Source organism: Callospermophilus lateralis, chromosome 1 (genome assembly GCF_048772815.1).
Source record: "Callospermophilus lateralis isolate mCalLat2 chromosome 1, mCalLat2.hap1, whole genome shotgun sequence".
Taxonomy (NCBI): Eukaryota; Metazoa; Chordata; class Mammalia; order Rodentia; family Sciuridae; genus Callospermophilus; species Callospermophilus lateralis.
The window spans coordinates 30,060,018-30,083,232 of record NC_135305.1 but is presented as its reverse complement, the minus strand read 5'-3'; the positions used below and the strand labels follow the sequence as shown (position 1 = coordinate 30,083,232).

The 23,215-nt window shown below is 37.9% G+C and overlaps 1 protein-coding gene across 1 annotated transcript in view; it reads left to right on the top strand.

Annotated features, from left to right (window-relative positions):
* Cdk6 (cyclin dependent kinase 6) overlaps window positions 1-23,215 on the top strand; it is a 205,718-nt gene that overhangs the window by 126,455 nt on the left and 56,048 nt on the right. The window contains exon 4 of the mRNA XM_076861099.2: window positions 21,419-21,528. Within this exon, the coding sequence (XP_076717214.1) occupies window positions 21,419-21,528 (110 nt within the window). The remainder of the gene's footprint in view (window positions 1-21,418; window positions 21,529-23,215) is intronic.

Here is a 23,215-nt window from a genome sequence, read left to right as displayed (position 1 = left end):
TCAACAAAGGGGGGATGATATTAATTATGACCAATGTTTGGGTTCCAAACATCTTCGAATCTGCAAGCCTTCTCATAGAGTGAAGCATTCCTTTAAATAGGAATGAGACCCTAACATCAGACCAGTTTCTTTTAAATCTTACATTCCGAAAACATTTTGAAACCTCGAATATCATCACGATTGAAAAACCTCTTTTGAGTAATTTAGTAACATCTATAATAAAACATACACATGTGGTGAGTTTTTATGAGCCCTTTACTTCTTAGCATTAGGAATAAAAGCTTACTGATTTGCCCCCACCAAAACAACAGTGGTCATAAGCCAAATGTGGTCAGCTTTGACTTCACAACTGGAAAACTTCCTTTTCATTTCTACAATTGGCATTTTCTCTTCAGCTGCTTTTTAAGTTGGGCTGTTAGCAATTTAGCCTGTCTTTAATTTTAAGCACCGTTCTTCTGGTCAGGAGATCCCAATAGGAAGCCCCACTCACATAGGCTCGCTCCTCATTGGCTAGCTGGGAAAAGAGCATTTCTGCATAAATTGGATGCTTCCTTCTCCCCTGGAGACCAAATATGCTCATGTTTCACAATCCCCTGGTTTGTAAGCTTGAGTTCATTGCCTGAAGCTGGAAACTTTCACTTTGTAGAACACAGCACTCATCGAAATCCAGATCCAGTGCCTCCCAACATGCCCGTGGGTCTGACAGCAGATTGAATACATGCTTTTTTCTTAATCCAGTGTTTCTGAGCTGCTCCAGCTGAAATCAGAAACCGATGTGCGTGAGAGAGGTGTCCTTCAAAGAAAGGTATTTCCTTTGTGCAGCTCCAGTGCACACAGAATCCAAGGGGTTAACCTGAGAGCTGCTTTGAAAACAGAGGCGAAGGTCACAGGCGGCAACAGCAAAGACTTTTAAAGCCTGCCGTCCTGAGCCTTTCAGCCTGCCTTCCCCACCCAGGGGATTGTAAACATTGGCTCCCAGCCACCGCGTCCCACAGCACAAAACTTCTCTGTGCTCGCAGCATATACGTTTATGCTTTTTTATGGAAACCGAAGCAGAGGCACATTATTGCTGTGATCCCAGAAAACATGTCTCTGTTCAATGAAAGGGGAGGAATCCTGTCCTGCCAGAATGTGAAAGCATGCAGATACGCTTATTTAGCTGTGCTTCACATGGAACTTAGCTGCTGCTCTTAGTCTGACTTTCTCAAGTCAAAAGAATGTGTAGAATGCTGTCACTTAATCAGAACCCAGAAGAGCTCTTTTATCTGCCATTTGTTAGTAACTAGCAATATTGCCCTTATCTCTTTGTCCTTTAGCTCAATCCAGTGCCCTCGGATATGAGAACTGGTAACATGAAAGCACTTATTACCTTGAGCGTTCCTTCTTGTTTTCCTTTTTTTAAAACACAGAGTTCCTTATAATACACCAACAAAGACTCTGGGACCTTTTTTTTTTTATTTTCAATTAAGTTGTCTTGGTCCTAGGACCAGAATTATTTGGTAATATTTAAAAGAAACCAAGATGATTGAGGCGTCTGTGCTGCCATTTATTATGCCTGATTCTTCAAAAGTCTTGTTATCAGCATAACTTATTATCATAATAACCTTCATTGATTCAGTTGCATGAGAACAGAACGGAATTTCCAGAGATATTATGTGTAGCTTTGATATTATGTGTAGCTTGAGCTTTCTACTATGTTGCAGAGGGTAGATATTCTTCTATCTATATAACTTTATGTAATTTCAGTCATTTGATGTGATATTTTTTCTGTGATTTCTGAAGACAATAATTCATTCTGATTCACATTGTATATTGTAGTATATAGGGACAGAAAAATCTATCCATATTTTTCCTCTTTGCTGTGTTCCTTTTCTTTGAAATGACTGTATTTTAGGGGCAGACATATAAACTCTTATCCTTTCTTCTGAAATGGCTACTGTGAACATATTTGTATAATAAATGGTAGTGCTTGCCTACAGAAAGTACACCCAATCACCGTATACTACTGCTTAAATAAAAATGCTTGATTCTGAAAAGACAGCAGGACTGACCACAGCCCCTACCATATTGCACAGACACAGACAAGATTGTTCTCTAGTCTGTAGTTGCAGTTGTAAAAGGTAAGAGGCTTTTCCTGTTGTCCCTATGTCTAAACGACTCCTAGAGTTTCTTCGGTTGTCTTTTGGAATTCCAGTTTTGCCTTATGAAATCACAGATGCTATTGGGTATTGATTGACATCCTTTCAGTTTTTCTGTTGGTCAAAGTTCCATTTCTTTAAATGTCAAATTTCTGTGAACAACGTCACTAACCTGATGTGTTGGCTGGTACACAGTACAATGTCCAGATGGTGTCACTGAGCATGTAGAATTTATTTATTATAGGATTCTGGGGTTGAAAGGACTTTAGAAATGATTTAATGAATTTCTTGATTGTATAGTTGAAACTGGAGCCCAATGATTTGAAATTTCTTTTTTTTTTTGGTAAGATAATAAACAGAGGTTATTTTTAATAAATTTACAGAAGTTTATCTAAAACTAAAACCCAGTTCTTCAGATTTCAGTACAGAACTCTTTCCCTTCATCCATCCAGTCTTATACCCCCTATACTGTGTGATATTTGCTGGTGACCAAAGATGAGATTAAAAATGGCTGATAGTTATGTCATGGGTGTACTTTGCAGATAGAGGACCACATAATAATTATGAGCAGGTATTTTGTACACTGAGCAGGTGGTGACATGAGGTCTTTTGGTCTTTTCTTGTTCCAAAGCACTGGTGACCAACATTTCAACCATTCACTATCAACTTTCCACACCTCAGTTTCCTTATAAGTTTCTCACAGTTTCTGTAGAATCCCCTTTTCTCTTGCCCGTTTAACATGTAAGAGTGACCTCACATTACAACAGTGAACTGTATGTCAAAGTTAACAGTATGACCAAGGCTATTTGCAGAGGCTGATTCATAGCACTATATGCTTTTATGGCTAGATTCACTATAAATGTAAAAGCCTTTATTCCAAAGAGGCACAAAAGAAAAGAAATCCTTTTCTATGTGCATCTGTTGTATTTGTTTTTTTAAAGACTAATGTTATGTATACTCATGACAAATAAAAAAATTATCAAAGTATATACTGATAAATTAATTAGGAAAAGACCTGTTTAAACTAGGAAACAGGAAAAGTTCAAAACATAAATGAATGAATTAGAATACAGAATAATAGTAAAATGAAAAAACAAACCTGAGAGTTAGTCCCTCAAAAACTAACATCAAAGTCTTCTGGCAAAGCTAATGTTGAGGGGGATTGTGTTTTGGAGCACTTCAGTCTTTGCTACCGCCAGGGTTTTTGGAAGAACTTATGGTTCAGGAGACAGGATCACACAGGGCAGGAGAGAGTACTGATCCAGCCTGCTGTGTGAACCCAGTTCATTCCCAGACATAAGCCTGGACACCCATTTCTCACAGTGGTGCGTCCTTTTTGTGTTAACTCAGGTAAGAAAAGTAAAGGTCTCATACTTCATTTATATGTTGTAGGTTCACATGCCAACAAAAGAACAGGGAAGGGGCTGGGGTTATAGCTCAGTGGTGGGGCACTTGCCTAGCACGTGTGGGGCACTGGGTTCAATCCTTAGCAGCACATAAAAATAAATAAAGTAAAAGTATTGTGTTCATCTACAACTTAAAATTTAAAAAAAACATGGAAAATATATCCTGCAAAAAGGAAAAAAAGAGGATGGGACCATGCAAAACAGATACGCTATTAAGCTTTTCAAAGTCTCTTCAATCATCATAAGCAAACACTGTGCATGACCGGTGTTATGCTCTAAGTGCCAGGTATGTGCAGATTTCAAGGCATGGATTGTGCTCGAGAGATTTACAGTTTGGTAGGTGAATTAAAGGTGGTAAAAATACCAACTGAGAAATGTATGAAAAGCACCCAGTAAGAAGCAATGATGATTTAAAAAAAAAAAAAAAAAAGTACCAGACATGGAGTGAAAATGCTTGGTTTTCATTGATAAAACTTTTTCCTCTCACTACTCCCTATGAGGAAAGTCATAGAAAGGCTTAGCCATGTGTAGCTGTGTTAAGCAATGAATTTTTTGTAATACTCCTTGTGACTGTTACAACACATTTAGGATCTCAAGGTAGGAGCTTCATAGGTAGCAGCTTCTTAGAAATTGAAGCAGAAATGTAATGTAATTGGTGTGTATGGATTTATCTTTGGAATGCAATAGATACTTAGCTGATGGCAGCTCTGACTGATGAGCAAATGCTTAAGTGAAGTTCCTTCCTATTGATGTGCATTTGATTTTGTTGCGGGACCTGTTTTATAGAAGTTTCTATTGCCCTGGTTTTCAGATGAGAGAGTTCATGCTTTCAGTCCCGTTCATCTTTTTGGAGCAAGAAGATGCATCCATCCTCTGCTTTGCTCAGTGATTGCTAGTTACTCTATTGCACTTATATTTAACAAATTTTTGAGTTGTAATTAAATTACTCCCCTAGATTTTGAAATGGGTGTCTCTGCAGTCAAGTTTTCTTTGGCCAAAGGCCTTCTGTACATCTGAGTCTTAATTTCTGTCTACATACTTGAGGCTTTTCTTTGAAGCGGTTTACTCCCTCTGCTGGCTCCAACTATGAAATGTATGAAAGTAGAGTTCTGATTATGAATTCCGGAGATTACATGCATATCCTGTTCTTTGCTTTCGACTATTTCCAAAATGTAAAATTAAACATTGGCTCCCTCTTAATTCTAGGTATAAAATTGGCCAAGAATCTAAGAGAGATTTTATATTCCTTTTGAGAACAATATGGAATTCTGAGACTAGTAGTGATATGATAATTAAAAAGTATGACATACAGATTTTATAGTATACAGTAGGTGCTCAATAAATATTTATTAGTTTCTTGATTGCCATCATGTTTTTATTATATGCAGGCATGTCATGTGTACTTTACTGTAGGAGCAATAAATCACCCGTTCTGTGTATGAGGTCATCTTGAGTTTCCATAGTACTTGCTCAATGCCTTATTATAGTTCCAGCCATACTGTATTAATGTTGTGTCTTTTCATATTTGCCTCACTAGGCTATGAACTTTTCCAGGACAGGCACAATCTATTATTTGTCTTTTTTAGCCTCAGTCTCTATCAAGGTGGATTTGTGCCCACTAAACGTCAGTGAACTTCAAATTATACTATAAATGTCTTCCTCAATGGTGTGCAAACAGCCAGGAAGTTTAAGTAATTAGAAATGTTCTACATTCTACTTTTACCATGAAGAAGTAACTAAAAGTAAAGAAGTGATTTATTTGGAGCAGCCTCTACCTAAACAAGGGTATATCTGTGCTCATAGAAATAATACAGTTAACATAGACACAGCAAGATGCCCTCACTGTCTTCATCTGTGGTAATGTATAGTGGCAACTGAAGCCTATAATGGTTATATCAAAACTCTGAAGGGTACTTTATAACTTTTATGTTCACTTTGTGCTTCCATTTTTTGACGCAAAACACGTTTTGTCACATATCTTACTTTGTGTGTGTGTATGTGTGTGTGTGTTTCCATATGTGCACTGGGGTTTGGACCCAGGGCCCTATGCATACTAGGTAAAGTGCTCTACTACTGAGCTATACCCCCAGCTATATTGCTTGCTTTAAAGCAATATATAACTGCTCTTATTTTTCAGGACTACATTAGTTAATAATGTTATGTTACATACTTAGATACCTTTCAAATTTTATTTTGGAGTACTTGCACTTCCAAACCTATACATTGTCATAGACTAGTGCTTTACAAAGCACTTTCCAAGGGTTCTGTAAAATGGTAATATATGTTATATGAGAGAGAAAAATCATTTAGCTTGGTAAATACTGAATTAAATGTTTCTTTTAACTGCAGGACTTCTCAGAGCCTGTGATAGATCAGTGTGCAATGTGAATTTAAAGGGGGTAGATTCAGCATATCCCCAGATTTGCTCAATTTGGAACCATTTTTCATATGTAAACTCCCTTTGGGAAACAAGCATGTTACATAATCAAGACTTAGCATAGCCAAATCAATTCTTCTAATATCATCTCTAAAATATGAGTAACATTCCTTTTGATTGAAAGTGACTTTATTAATGGAAAATATTGATGGAATTACTTCGCTTCCCCCCCCCATTGATGGAATTACTTTTTTTTCCCCCTAAGTTAAAAGAAGAACCTCACGTATTCAGTGTGTTTACCTTAAAATACAGAAGAGCATTTCTTCCTTCTTTGCCACCTCAATTTTGGAATCAGTCAGACTATAAGCCCCATAGAGTTTGGAAACAGACCCTAGCATTCACTAGCGCCTAAGGTCAGCCACCAACCAGGTAGTAGGACCCTGCAATTGTTTAGACCAAGAAATAACAAAATTATTTCTGCAGTCATTAAGTGTGTAAATGACACAGGAAAATGGTACCCGTGTACAAAGTTTATTGTCCTTCAGTTCCACCCCCAGTAGTTGCCTTGGTTCCACATGTTTAAATTCCATGCCTGGATGCCTGTGATTGTAGGTTCACTACAGATGGAAACATAACTAAATGACATCTTTAGAGGGAAATGTGCCAACAGGAGCAGATAACTTCACTGCCTTTAGTTTAGCCCTTAACTAAGCTTGGGGTTATATAATGACAAATGAACTTGTATATTTTAGTTTATAATGATATTTCAGAATTCCGTACATAGAAGAAATCCAAAAAAGACAACAATACAACAACATCTGAAACTTTTACATTACTAATATTCAAATATTTCAGTAGCATTCAGTTTTGTTGGGAGTAACGGCAATGGAAGTAGATTCTTATGGTCATACCGCACATCGGCTGGGTCCATAAGAGAGGAGTACTATGGAGTACAGAGCAGGGAGCTGATCCTTCTCTCAAAATGTCCCGGAAGGCTTACAAGAAGGACATCCCTAAGCCCTGCTTCTATTTTTGCCATATTTGTGGGTCTTCTGTATATTATCTACAATGGTGATTTAAGAGTACTTTAAGTATTACTGTGATTACTTCTTAGTTCATTTGTCAAAGTCCCAACAAAGCTTCAGGGATAAAAACTACCTGCCACAGATTTCTAGAAAGCAGCAACTTTCTTTGAAATGTTTATAAGTGGAAAGGCAGTGTTTCTTTGAATTAGTTCTGAGGTTAAAGCCAAGTTTTACCCAAACGTGGAGGGTTACTTTTCCTTTCAAGTTCTTTTTGCATGCAGCAACCACACAGCCCTGAACACGCATGCAGTGTGGCCCCGAGTCTAGGTGAGAAGCCTTCCGCTGGTTTCTGTGTTCACACATGTCCCTCTCTTGATGGCGGATGTACCTAGAAATACTATGAAAAGTCCTTGGTATTAGTGTGGTTCTTCCTAGAAACTGAGACAGTTTAAAGAGAAGCATTGTGGCTCATCACAAGCAAATGAATATATAGATTCCATAATCATCTATTTAACTTACAGAACTATATTCCTTATCAAAGATCCTTCACCTCTGCTCATAGAAGTTATGGGAAATGAATTTTAAATGTTAAAGATACATAAAATATGATAAGTATAGAAAAGCATTTTATATAGAGAAGGGAAAAAATAAAGACCTAGACACATATTACATATCAGACTTTTTTTTATAGCAACTTCAAAGTTAGATTGTTAACTCCAGGGGTGTTATCATGACATCCACCTAATCGTACTGTGTTCAAACCTGAAAAATTCTTATGCCTAGTGTTGTGATTTATTTTTTCTTTTTTTATTATTATGTTTCTCTTTTGGTAGCATTGTGTTATAAAATGGCAGGTGATAACTATTCAGATTCTTAACCTGTTTCTTCTTTGTCCTGTTTTCACGGTTGTAGTCCTCTGTGCCTTTTTTTTTTTCCTGTTTTATAAACAATAGGCAACCTTTTATACTGTCTGTATAAATGGGTGAGGGGTGAGTTTGAGGAAGAGTCTGACTAGAGGAACTGGTTAGAGGGTGATTTCTTTTGCAGAGATAGAATACAAAAGGAGAACAAGTTTGGGAGGATGGACCATGCTGCGGTCTCTGGGAAGGCATGTTATGGAAGGAGAGCAGAAATTTGCCCATGCACACAGCCCCAGACTTCTGGCCCTGTGGGTAGGCAGACCTTCCCTACCCTCCATCCTGGACCCCGCCACTTACATGTCCTTGACCCTGGCCCCTCAGCTGGTGGTTATCTTGATGAAATCCTTGGCAATACCCCATCCTAGAAAAAATGTTCTTTTGTTCTTCAGCTTTTTGGTAAAACTGCATTGCTGTGGAAATTTTGAAGGGGGGTGGGGGGGTGGATAGCAAACATTTTTTCATTGTAACTAGGCTAAAGACCAAAAAATAAATAAATAAGTAAATAAAAAGAACTAAGGACATTTAAACGCCACAACAAAGAGAATAAACCTGAGTCAGATAAGCCCTCCTTCAACTCCTCGTTGTGCCTTTTACCAGCTGATTGGTCCTTGGCTTCTGTGAGTTGCCTCTTCCTTGTCTGTAAAAAATAGAGTCATCAATACTTATTTTACAGCACTAAACCGAAGATTATATAAAGTAACAGACGGTCAATCTAGCACAGTACTTTACATCTGTGATTTACAAATTTTTTTCTTTCCCTCTTTCCCTAGCCTACTTCTTTACCCTTGCATAAGAATAAAATGAAAAAATCAGAGAAGAGATCACAAAATCCCCCATTAACCCATTCTGATGTTTAATGGGGCTTGTCTGAAAATACTTCCTTCTGTCTAACTAAAATTCCTAAGGCTTCAATCTAAGCCCTCCTCTTGGTTGAGCCCTTCTCCTTTTTGTTTGCAGTTTTAATCTCGCTAAATGAGCAGCAGGAAACATCCTAATCTTCAGAAGCATATTTTCTTTCTTGCTTGCCTTTCATAGCTGAAAGCACAAAATCTAGTGGGACCCCCAGAATTCTTGGTGCTTTAAACTTACTTCTGGCAGCCCAGGTTAGTCGGAAATGCACAGCTGGTTTTCTTTTCCTGCAGGCATCTCTGTGAACCTTTTAGATGGAGGTGTATGTGAGAAATAGGAAGGAAGTATACACTACAGAGGAACTTTACCTTGGGAGTTCTTTAGAGCGAAGGATCTCTAAATCCTTCCCATTTAAGGAAGGCATTCCCCACAGAATTTTAAAAATGTTGAAGAATGTGTGTTCCTAAACTTAGTTACTTTTTTCCCCTGTGATACAACACTATACTGTACTTTTTGTGTGTCTATGTGAACCCAGCGCCTCACACATGCTAAGCAAGTGCTCTGTCACTGAGCTACAACCCCAGCTCTTTTTATTTTTTATTTTGAGACAGTCTTGCTGAGTGACTGAGGGTCTTGCTAAGTTGCTGAGGCTGACCTCTAACTTGGCAATTCTCCTACTTCAGCCTCTGAGTACTGGAATTACAGATGTGCACCACTATGCCCAGCCCTGAGTTTAGGTTTTTAAACTATGCTTCCATTTCCCTCATCACTTGCACTAACCATATAACCTGCCTGGATTCATGCAGTAGATTTGCATACAGCCTGTATAAAAATGAACCTAGCAACTAAGGAGAAATAAGAAACAGACTTTAGAAGCATTTGACTATTTTTCATAACAAAAAAAAATCAGTTTTTAAATACTATCACAAATCTGAGTAATGACATGACCTCCCAAAGCATATAGATCCCCTTAAGAGTTAAAACAACTTGAAGAGGAAATGATGAGCTATGCAGCCTGCCATATCCTGTGTTCAGAACAATTTTCATTTCTACTTATCTGTAAAGGTTGAAGGAATGTCTACAAATATTTGCTTGGTTTCTATGGTGAGGGCAGAGAGAGATCAAGTGGATGATTGTTTAGTGTCAAAATCAAAACTGTGTTATACTGTACTTTTACAAAGAGAATGAGTTTGTTACTTGAAACATAATAGACATTTAGCAAATGGTATTTTAAGTTTCACCAGTTCAAGATGAAATTTAAACAATGCAGCCTGAAGGAAAACATGGTCCCTTCAGGCATTTTAAAACTTCATTTTACAAAAATAAAGTGGCCCTGGCACTTTATTAAAAAGTCATCTGTTGACTAAAGATAGTGTTGGTAGATTCTCAGAATGCCTGGCACGGGTCTGGGGATACAGTCATGGTCTATAAATTTAAACCTGTGTACTGCCCTGGGTTCTCCCTCCTAACCCTAGAACTCTGCATTCTCCTATCTTTTGGTTACTTGTACATTCATCGGGAGATGCATTTATTTTATGCCTATGTACAATGTTCTGCAAGGTGCTGGGGTTAAAAATTCCATCTAGAAATGGTCTCTACCCTCAGAAATATAACCTTGGATCTAGGTGGCTGTCAGGACACCATATAGGAGATACAGGGTAGTCAGTGCTGTGATCACTAGTGTTTGGGGAGGACCAGGCAGGACAAGGTTCACAAGAATTAAGAACAGAGTTGTGAGGAGGACCAGAGAAGGCTCTCAGCATGTGGGAAGGCCACAGCCTATGACCACAACACGTGTATTTAAAGAGCCTCTTAAACCTCTCTCTGAGAAGGTTGAGAAAAACTTCCTGTACAGAGGGGCAGGTGATGAAGCTGGAGAGGGTGGGAGCCTAGTCATGAGGGCCCCTCGGGCAAGCTGGACTCGACATTGATCTGGAAAGCCATGGAGAATGGGTGAAGGATTTTGAGCAGGACAGGGGTTGAGAAAACAGAGTAGAAAGAGGCAGACTGGTTGGAAAAGACCCCAGAGGAAGCTTCTGGGATCACCTAGGAGAGGACAGGTTCATGGTAGAGCTTTCAAGTCTAGAACCTTCATTGATGGAGACGAGTAGGAAACTGGAGAGGTGATGGCTTTGCTTTCAGAGAGGGAATGTAAGAGGAGAAACAAGCTTCAGTGGAAAGACAATGCATGCATTTCTGAACCTGAGGTTCCTCTGAGAAGACTAAGCCATGCTTCCAGGAGTTGGTTGGAGTTTTAGGTCAGATATTCCGCAGGGTTGTGAGTACAGTAGGAGTTTGGGGTTTTTTTGCTTCTTTATTTATTAGTTTCGAGACAGGGTCTTTCTGTTACCCAGGCTGACCTTAAACTCACAATCCTCCTCTCTCAGCTCCCAGGTAGCTGGGGATTACAGGCACAGACCACCACACCCAACACAGGTATATTATGGATTTAAGGTACATCCCCATATGATGTACTACAGGAATTGTGCATCTTATGAGAAAAGTGACCGCCTGAAGTGGTAGCCTTAGAGGAGACTATTATTTAAAGAAATCTGGGATAACACTGGGACAGAACCTTAGTGTTTTAGTATTCTGCATTTAAATCCCTACATAGCATTCCTGCCCCTGGCCTTCAGCCAATTCCTTTAACTTGCTACCTTCCTAGTTTATAACTACACTATCCAGTACCACTACAGCGCCTCACATAGAGTGGGCAGTCACAAAATGAACCTAATGGAAGCTCCCTTTGGGGTAGATCTGCTTAGACATTAATGAAATGAGAAATATGAGCTCAGAAGAAGAAAGCAAGTACCTCTAGTATCATGAAAGATCAGAAACCTAGATCCCTGAACTCTACCTCTTCAACCTTCAGGGGGTCGCGGTTGTCTCTCCCTGGACACAATACACAGGTCTCTGTTGTACTGAGAGGCTCTCTTCCCCTGAGATACCCTTGGTCTATACTTGGAGGAAACACTCATCTCAGCATTTTGCTGTGTTTTCTATTGCCCTCTGAGTCCTTGTAGCCCCTGAGTCAAATAGGTTCATCCCCCTCCCTCCACAAGTCCATTTTTGTAAAAGGTACGTGAGTATCAATGGTACTAAATTATTATTAGACAGTATTGCCCTCATTATCCTCAGTCCAGGAGATTGCCTCTATTGGTCTTCAATATGCCACTAGCAGTTTTCTGAGGTTCGTTTCTGTATCCAGCACCTTCCACACACGGCATTATGTATGCATTGTGGCCTATGAATCATGACTGCAATAAAAACTAGAAAGCACCAAGTGCTACAGAAGTGAAATGGAAGCTCAGAGGACAGCTGTCGCCTCCGGCTGAGAAATTAAGAAGGGCTTAGTGGAGAAAGCAGTAAGTGTACAAGGCCTCAAAAGATGGATGGAATTTGGACCTCAGAGTCTTAGGGAAAGAGAGTCCCCCAGACAGCACCGCACAAGCAGGTGGTAGGAAGGCAGCACATCTAAACAGGAACCACAGTCTCAGGTAAACCAGGGCAGCTCTGGGTCTCGGGAAGGACAGCCAGCCTTCGCGATGGTGATGGAGGCATCAGAGCAGAAATGAGAAGTTATCGGCACAATACTCCCTGCCCTGAGGAGCTCATTTTTAGACCTTGACCATTTCTCATCATATGTCAAAACATTTCCTTCTGGCCCTTAGATTACAAACAAGTGAATTTGAGAGGATTCCATTATGTTTTGTTGCAAGGTATAACATTGTTAACTTTTACTGGTGTCTAATTTCCATATAACTGGCATTATAATAAGAAGACTGGCCGGGTGCGGTTGCACACACCTGTAATCCCAGCAGCTCAGGAGGCTGAGACGGGAAGATCCCAAGTTCAAAGCCAGCCTCAGCAACTGTGAGGCTAAGAAACTCAGTGAGACCCTGTTTCTAAATAAAATACAAAATAGGGCTAGGGGTGTGGTTCAGTGATTGAGTGCTCCTGAGTTTAATCCCTGGTACCAAATAATAATAACAACAATAATAATGAAAAGACTGCTTGGCAGAATTCAAATTATGATTCTTTCTAATATTCTTAATTTAAATGTATAATTTTAAAGAACTGGATTTTTAAAATCATTACCACTATTCTTTATGAATATGGACATGAAATTATCACTAATTTTTACTTTGCAAAACCATACTAATTTTTGATAGGAAAAAAAACCATACATATTAGAGAGTTTTGTATTAGTATGAAGAAAAAAGACAGATTTGAAAGCCTTCACTTTGAAAAAAATAAAAATTTTGAAGTGTGTCAAGGATTGTATCCAAAGTCTTCATAAACCATTATCTACACTGGTGTTTGAAACACACTGAAGCAGGCCCAGAGGAGAATATCACCACAGCGGTCATATGGTGCTACCAAACAAAAAAGACAGCAAGGGTATCCAAGAGTAGAGTTCTTGGGTCTGTCTGTACAGTGTGTCTGTTTTTAAGTCTTCATTACCACTGCCACAGCAATTATGTATGCTTAGGACGTTAACAGGCAGCACCTTATAGTCCCCCATGCAAATGTCCTCATTGATAGATGAGAAAGCAGGCTTGGAGTTAGTCAGGGTTCCAAAAGGAATTAGATGGTGCACAGAAAATAAGCAAATTTGGGGAGATTTGATTGCTGAGACACAATTTACAAAAATGTTGGTTTAGGGGGACTCAGAATTGTTTCATACCTTGAGTCTTAATGGCAGCCAGGCTGTCACCATTCCCAGGCTCAAAGGGAAGCAGTGGTTACTGGAATCCAGAGGGAAGAAATCAAGTAGAACCATCTGCTTGCTCCAGGTAGACACTGACTTTGCAGTGGCAATGCAGCTGGCTCTAGGCTACCTCCTGGGAGGAAGTCAAGGAGTTAAGGACCTGACCTCTCTTCTCCCTCTCCCTCAACTCATGCCAAGGCTTCTCATTGGCCAGACCCAGTAAGAAACAGGAGGCTTATGGCAAATAGAGGTCTATCTGCAGTACAGAGACCATCCAGAGAAGCAAAAGGAAGACACCTAGCACAGTGTTCACACCCTGCTTCTCTGCTGTTGTGGCCATCAAATAAGGATGAATCCACTGGTATCGACAGCTTTTCCAGGATCTTGGGTGAAAGGGTGCGTAAATAACAGACTGTTCAGAATATTAAGTGAGAGCAGTTTATTCTGACATTATTTTGAGTCAGAGTTGGCCTTGGCTCTACTTTATCTTATACTGTTATTGAACTGGTTCAAAAAAAATTGTGAATAGAGATCAAAGCAGTTTAAACAGATACATTCACTTGTGTAAATATCCTTGAACTCCTTCCCCCCCTTCCGCTCCCCCTCCTGTTGCCAAATCCATTCAGCACCTCTAGAGGCTGTTAATACATGTAATGATTGTAATAAACATCGTATTTGCTTTTGTTCCAGCTGGCTCCAGCCTCCAAACTCTGTCCGTAGTTCCTATTGTTATCTTTGCTTACTAGACAACTGCATTGTGTCCACTGGTAGCTACCTTTGTCACAGATTCCTAAAGTTGATCTTTGTATATTGCACTCCGTTTCCCACAACATGTTTTTAAATTTAATTGACCACTCTACTTGGTTTTAAAGGATCTTTAGAATTATTTAACGTACCGTACTTCTAACAAAAAATTGACTATGTTCTTGACTGTCCTTGCTTTGTGCACAAAAACCTTGAAACATTTTTTATCAGTTCTGCTCATTCTTTATAAAATTTTAAGTAAACATTAATAAATTTCTACTTATGAGTGACAAAGTCGTTGTTAGTGATGGGGTATTCCACTAAAGATTTAGGGGCACAAATATAATTCCTAAGAAAAACAATTTGTAGTTTACCATTAGGAAAATATGTTGCACTTTGCTCTCAAAAGCTTAGCATTAGGTTTAGTTGTGGTACATATTTTGTATCGTATACAATTTTTAAAATTTTTATCATTTGAGATATTTTAAATTACAGTGACTTATTGTAAGAATTGAAGGACTCTGGGTTGGAGATTATAAAACAGCCATATGAATTAAGAAGTTAAAACTAAGAAAGATCTCTTGACATATGATATAATACATAAACCAGGGAACAACTATAAGAAAATGCTATTCTTTTATATCTATTGAAAACAATAGTAATTTGTTATTTTTAAATGCAGACCCTCTGGGATTATTTTATTAGGGAATTAAATAGAAATGTAAGACTTGTACAGTTCAGAGGTTTTGTTTCTGGTTTTGTATGATCAAATGCACAGAGATAAACCAAAAAGATGTCTCCTTAGGAAAATATTGATATTTCAAAATACAGTATAAATATAAACTTCATCTAATTTTTCTCTTTGTTACAGTGAAATCACAGAGATTAAGCACCAGTCTTACTAATACAAATGAGATCTTTTAACTCTTAGCTTTCATCAAAACCATTAAATGTAAATTGGGGAGAGACAGAGCACAAGATGAGAATTAATTCATTCTTTTCAGTGGCTCGATAATGTTCCCTTATTGGTCATTACTGTGGCACAAACATCTGTGGGAATATCTGTTTCTATACTAATGTGAATATTTCTATAAAACACATATTCACAAGTGGAACTCCAGGTCAGGAAGATGTGCACTATGAATTTTAGAGATGCTGTCAGCTTGCACTCTAAAAAGGTTGTGCCGATCGATTTGCAGTTTCAAAGTTCTTTCAGGGCTATAGAAATGTGGTTCCGTGGTAGAACACTTGCCTAACATGTACAAGGCCCTGAGTTTAGTTCACAGCACCAAAATAAATATCTCAATAAATAAATATTCATACCATGGCCAACTATTAATATTGTCATTCTGTTCATTTCTGAAATCAGGCAAAAAAAAAATGATACTGCTTCATCGTAATGTGTTTCTTTCCTTCCTTTTCTTTTTTCTTTTTCCTTATCTTCCTATCTTTTTTCCTTCCACAAGATTGAGTGTCTTTTATGATTTTCACTTCTTGTGAATTGCTTTTTTCATATATTTTATCTGTTATTCAGTGGTGGTGCTTTATTCCTTACTGACTTGTACAAGCTCTTTATGTAATACGTATACTAATTCTTTGACTTTATATACATTTTAGATGTTTTCACCCAGGCTGTCATTTGCCATTTGCCTTTAAAAAAAAAAAACAGTATTCTTTACTGAAGATGATTTCAGTTAACATTAAACCCCATAAATACATCAGTCTCTTCCTGGATTGTATGTTGTGTTTTTAGATCTGTTAGCACCTATTAGTTTGTTACTTACTCTACCTTAAAGTATATTAAGAGAAAATCTCCCTCAACCTTATTTCTCCAACTATCTTGTCTTAGTATTAAGGTTTGTGTTTTGTTTTTAATGCTCTTTGAGCATTATTCTACCAGAGGCACTATTTGATCAAAGTTAAATTTCTTCCCAAAATCATTGTCTTATTAATTTTTTATGCCTGGGATGACTGTTGTTTTTGTAACATGACCTTTTCTCATTTTAGTCTTTTAGTCTCACCATTTACTTAGCTTTAATTTTATATTCTTCTTTAGCAGCATGTCATTTTCTTTTATGTAAATTTATAGTTTTTTATTTGTCAGTATTTTACATTTTTTTCTTACTATTATGAATGGACTCCTTTTTCCATTTTATTTTGTACTGACTTTATTTATTTGTATCTGTGTATTTATTCTATATCTATAAAAACTCTCATTATTTTGATAATATTTTTGTTATGAGTTTTACTTACCAAAAATAGAAGGCCAATTTACATAAGGCAGAAACTCTTAGGCTTACAAGGAGATACTGGAGAAAAGAAAACAAAATTCAGTCCTCCTTCAGAGTTCGACAAACTATAGAATAATGTAAGTAAGAATTTGTATGAGGAAAACGTTCCTTGTTAAAGAACTTTACACTTTGAAGATAGTACCATCTCATACCTCACAGAACAAAAAAAAAGCGTATGTACTTCATCATAAAGAAAACAGAAATAAACTCTAAGAAGTAGAAATTGTACAGGTTACACTGTCTGGTTGTAATGCAATAAAACTAGAAATCCAGTAATTAAAAAATAACCATAAGCCAGGCACAGTGGCACACGCCTGTAATCCCAGTGGCCCGGAAGGCTGAGACATGAGGATCAAGAGTTCAAAGCCAGCCTCAGCAGTGGCGGGACGCTTAGCAACTCATCGAGACCCTGTCTCTGAAATAAAATACAAAATAGGGCTGAGGATGTGGCTCAGTGATTGAGTGTCCCTGAGTTTACTCCCTGGTACAAAAACAAAACAAAACAAACATAAATAACCTGACCATATGGAAAATTTAAGACATTTTTTAAAATAAGAATTCTTCAAAGTATAGTGTACTCTTGGGTTAAAGATAAATAACATTGCTTAAAAGATGAACAAAAATGGGAAAATTTATCTGAAAATAATTATTCTATTAGTAATCAGAGTTGAAAATAAATAAGAAAAGTTCCAAAGAAAACCAAAGAAACTAGGAGGGAGAATTTAAAAGGATAAAAATAGAAATGAACAAATTATAAAATAAAACAATAATCTTCCCAAAATGGCAATAAAACCTCACATGAGGGTTTTTTTTTTAATTGATAACATAGCTAGCCAAACTCCTGACAAATGTGACAGATATAAAGAGAGCAAAAATACATATTAGGAAAGGGAAAATCAGTATAATCAGGAAACAGATGAACTTAAAATAATTATAATAAATACTATGTTCAGATTTAAGCCAGTACATTTTTAAATCTAGGTTAAGAATTTTCCATATATGAAGACACAAATGGTGTGACTCTACTTTGGGTACAACCAGAGACATGAAGAATTGGGCTCTGTATGTGTACTATGAATTGAAATGCATTCTGCTGTCATATATAACAAATTAGAATAAGTAAGTAAATTTAAAAATAGAGTAGACAATATCAATTTTAAAAAAAGAATTTTCATAGGAGAATCCTTTACCATAATTAGGATTGATTCAAAAAGAGATTAAACCCTGAACAGACTAATTACCAAGAAGGAATTCAAAAGATTGTTGGGCACAACTAACAGAGACCCCGACAGTGGTACAGGTCAGTTTAACCCTCACATAACTAATTATTTTTATGTCATTTATACTGTTCAAGAATATAGAAAAGGCCAGACACAGTGGCACATGCCTGTAATCTCAGCAGCTCCGGAGGCTGAGACAGGAGGATCTCGAGTTCAAAGACAGCCTCAGCAAAAGTGAGGCACTAAGCAGCTCAGTGAGACCCTGTCTCTAAATAAAATACAAAATAGGGCTGAGGATGTGGCTCAGTGGTCAAGTACCCCTGAGTTCAATCCCTGGTTCAATTCCCCCCCGAAAATATAGAACAAAATACAAAGTTTGCATATCCCTGATATCAAAACATGAAAGACTAGCAAAAAAGAAAGATATAGATCAGTCTTACTTATGAATATGTTAATATCCTAAATAAATATTAGCAAATAGAATTCTGAAGCATCTTAAACGAATAATACACAAGTGGGCTGGGTTGTGGCTCAGTGGTAGAATGCTTGCCTAGCACAATCAAGGACCTGGGTTCAATCCTCAACACCACATAAAAAATAAATAAATAAAATAAAGGTATTGTGTCCAACTACAAATAAAAAATAAAAATATAAAAATATTTTTAAATTTTTAGAAAAGAATAATAATTAGGAATGATTTATTCCAAGAAAGTATGGATGGTGCAATTTTAGGAAATCCACTAATATAGTTAATGTCATTAATTAAATAAAGGAAAATGATCATATGGTCATTAGTAATAGACATTTTTAAAGTATTTGAAAATTCATTCTACATTTTGAGTGATAATTACGTTTTTGAAAGAATAAAAGGGAACTTCCTATACATACCAATATTGTTCTTGTTGTTTTTACTATTCAGACATTGATTTGGTTATCATAATAGGTTTCAAATACTAAAGTATTAAAAATGAAGGTAGTCTGTCTTTCCAAAGTTTTTTAAGATGAATAATCAATCAGAAATCCATTTCCCTAAAATAGCTTCAAATAATGCTGTATTCAGATTAAAATTTTCATCTCTTATAATGTTGGATTTTATTCTGAATTGAAGTAAAAAGATAAATGTGTGCCTTCACAATATCTGTGTCTATAAACCATTCAAGTGGAACTTTATGGACAGTTTGCACCTGTGCTTTTGTTTATAGTATGACAGAGAAATGAAGAAGTGTGCCTCCAAATTGAAATATTAATAAAGCAGAAATAAATCATGGAACTAAAAACTAGAGCCCAGAATTGGACACTCTTTAGCAAAAATAGTACCTTCTCTTTGGGGAATGACTAGTCATTGAATTTTGCCCAGTCATCTTTCTAGGATGAATTGCCATAAACTAATCATTATTTTCATCTTTGTTACACTATTATTGCAATGGATACAGTATTGTGATAGGCATTTACAGACATATATAAAGCCAGGGCTGTGCACCTCAGCCATGAACAATACATACTGTGAACTGTTACCGCCAGTGATTTACAGGTAGCAGTGAGTTCAGGAGGGTAATGACATTCAAACTGGGCATGTAGAGTAAGTAGAATTTCTTCATGGTGAGGAGAATGAAAAAGAGTTGCCCAGGTTAGAACAGTAAAGAAAATCATGGAGGCAAGAGCTATAGGATATGTTTGTATAATCCAGTAGTATGCAAACCTATTAGGGTGAGGGTTCCCTGAAGAACTTAAAAGAAAAAAAAAAGGAACCCACCCATGGAGAGCTAATTTGGTGGAGACAAGAAAAGGTTCAGATACCTAAGTTTTTCTAAAAGCCCCATGGATGATTCTGGTCATAGTCAAGGTTGAAAACCAGGGATATAATCGTTGTGTAACTAAGGCATAAGGGATGTGTGGAAGTCCTGTAGGAGGTGATGCTCGAAAGATATATTGGCATCAAATGATAACTGGGGTAAAAATTGTTCTGGTATTGTCAGTTTGTATTTTGAGTTTTATTTCTGTTACATCATCCTTCATTAGATATCAATTAAATAATCCCTAAGCAAAACTTAACCCCTGGGTGAATTTGAAGCAAAACATGTTAAATGAGATGAATAAGTCAATTTACCATATAATCAACCCAAAACTTAAAAACAACAAGCATTTTATTATTGCTCAGAGTCTTGTCGGTTGACTGGACTCAGCTGGGCAGACCTGCTCTGTGTGACATTGGCTGGGGCTGCAGACATCTGGGAGATTGGTGGGTCTTGAATATCTAAGATGCCTCACTCACGTGGCTTTCAGCTGACAGCTCAGCAAGGTATGTGGACCAGAGAGTCAGACTTCTCATAGCAAGCTGTCTGAATTGCAAGAGGAAGCATCTTGAGAGCAAGCATTTGAAAGGGCCCAGGTTACAGGACTTCTCATGACCAAGCTTTGATAGTCTTAGACCTTATTTCCACCATAAACTATAGTTCAAACAAATTGCAAAGGCTAACTCAGATTCAGTGGAAGATAAATGAATTCCATCCCTTGATGGGGGAAGCAGCACATGTATAAAAAGAGACAAGGAAATTGATGGGAGCCATTTTTAGAGACTCTCCACCTCCATCTTAATGCATCAAATAACATACTATCGAGATACATACGGTGGTGCATGCCTGTAATCCCAGCAGCTCAGGGGGCTGAGGCAGGAGGATTGGGAATTCAAAGCCAGCCTCAGCAAAAGCAAAACCCTAAGCAACTCAGGGAGATCCTGTCTCTAAGTAAAATACAAAATAGGGCTGGGGATGTGGCTCAGTGGTTGAGTACCCCTGAGTTCAATCCCCAGTACCCCCCAAAAATAAAATACATAAAACTGAATGACAGTAACAAAACAGTTAGATCAATAAAAATAAGGGGATCTGCTTAATGTAAAAATGCTTATGTAATAAATTTATGTATTCCCAATTCTTTATTTGGCAATAATACATCCTCATTTCAGGTCTCCATAGAATATCTGCCTCTCTCCCTAAAATAAGAGGCACTTGATCCCTGTACACACAGAAATCTGAAGCCCTAACATGATATTTTCTTCAGCTGTCAACCTGTCTGAAATAATTACCGCTTTGTTTGTTTCATCTACCTTATACTGTTCAATACTAAATGGGTTCTCCAGTTTGGGGAATCTGCTATGGATCACCTTTCTTACACATGGTATGAATATTTGGGTTACATCTTTTAAGTTCTTCCCCATTTTTTATTTGTTTTCTGTAAAGAGCAGCATGGAAGGGGGTTTTATTTTGATTTCCCACAATGTCATGATAAGAGCAGTTTTGACTCGCCCTGGGTGCTCTGTAGACTTCAAGGTCGCCATCCAGCAGCCACTGGAATCTTCTGATTTTCCAACACTGACCTGGGAATTGAACTGGAGTTGTTGCCATCACCTGTTTTTCTTTTTTTTAAGAAAAAAAAAAAAAGTTTTAAGATAAGAGGGTTTTATTTGCTTGCTTGGTTTTTGTCTTTGACTTGCTTTCTGAAGCTTGTTATTTCACCATCCTGTTAAGATAGCATTTGAGATGGGAACCCAGGTGGTGGGGATGATGTAATTTCCTGGCCTGTGACTGATGAGTCCTATTTACTTATGCATCTATCAGTGTCCTCATATGATTTATAGGGGTTCTTTCTGAACTGGATCTTGTCATTAATCCACCCAGAATCAGAAGGTTAAGCCCACAGCCATCTTCCTCAGTAATGCTGTGATCTGTTTGTCATTGCAGGTCGTCACGCTGTGGTACCGAGCTCCAGAGGTCTTGCTCCAGTCCAGCTACGCCACCCCCGTGGATCTCTGGAGTGTTGGCTGCATATTTGCAGAAATGTTTCGTAGAAAGTAAGAAATACGTTTTCTTTTTGAATCTTCAGTAGTTTAAGTGGCAGCATGCCGTGCCTGTCTCATGATGTGGATCTGAGGTTCCTAGGTGTTCCCTCTAAGCCTACCCTAAAACCACTTTCTCATTCAGTTTTGTATAACTGTAGTTTCAAGCTCTAGGAAACCCTGTTTGGAAAGGAACACACCACTTTTCTTTCCATTTCCATTGTCTTTGTTGGTGGTGATAAGACATGATGAAAGTGGGGCATGCTGGAGTGTATTTTAGTGAAGAGATATCCTCAAGGTGAACTTTAGCCACAGGCAGAAGACCAGGATTGTTAAGTTCATGGGAATTTATTAACAGAAATTTCGATGGTGAGAATTATTGAAAAAAGACTAAGTAAGCTGAAAAGGAGTAGGCAAGGAGGATGTCAGTGCTGTTTCAGAATATTTTAGGTGCTGCAATGTAGAGCAGAGGTTAGATGTATTTAGACACTGTAGTGGACAAAAAAGGGACCAAGGGACACAGAAATTAAAGAAATAAAGATATTTGCTTAGTGGGGGGAGCAGTGTAATAATTAAACAATTATCTGAAAAGTAGATTGGGGGTTGTGTGTTCCCATTGGGTGTCCAAGGAGAGTCTGGACCACTATCCATTGGAGCTGCTTTCAGGAGCATTTACAGGGCAGGTGGGTAAGTTCAGTGCCCTCCAAGGCAGCCCTGATTCTGAAAGCCTGTGACTCATTTGTTTGATTTTCAGGTCACAAGAAATAGCCAAACAATATTATAAAGATCTGCCAGGAAAATAATTCACACCTGAGTACTAAATTCAGCCTAGTCAAAATTAAACAGAGAACCTAAATATAACCTAATCTCTTTATTTTCTATTTTTGTTTCCATGGGAAAATGTGAGTTGAGAAGCTGAGTATATTCCCATTGTGCGTGATATGTTCAAAATGTAGCTACATGAGATCTCATCTGAAAAAGTCAGCCATTACTTTGTTTGTTTTAGCCAAATCAAGTTTTATGCAGTGAATTTAGGAACTCCTTCTAGTACTCAGCAAATTCATCTGTAGCTCATAGGATGGGAGAGTGGCAGGGAGGTCAGAATATGCAGGTGTTTCATGGCAGCCGACTCTGTGTCAAGTACAGTGCCAACACAGTTCCTTTGTGTTACCTTTTTAATCCTTACAATAAGAGGAAACTGAAATGGAGTAGTCAATTTATTTGTCTAACATCATGCAGCTAACAAGTAGGGGAATAGGAATCTAAAGGAAGTCTGTGAGTTCCAGTCCAGCATTGTTTTTCTGCAAAGGAAGAAAGGAAAATAGTAACATTCAGCCTAGCCACAGTATTTACCAAACAGGCCAGATAAGTGGTTTGGGGAGCATGGTCCCTGGATGGCAGCATTAGTATCACTTGGGACCTTGTTGGACATGCACATTCTCAGGCATCACCCCAGACCTAGTGAATTAGAAACTCTTGGGCTAGAGTCCTACAAGCTATGTTTTAACAAACCTCTACTTGGCGTTTCAGCCTTAAAAATACATGGACCTTGGTTTCTGGTGTTACTTCCTCCTATAAGCAATTATTTCCCAAGTTACTACCTTTCTGTAAGGTTTCAGGAGAAAGGGTGCTTTCTTATGTGCACACATGAAGAGCCAGCGGGTCTCTACCCAGCATTTCACTTTTGCAGCACAATAAAGCA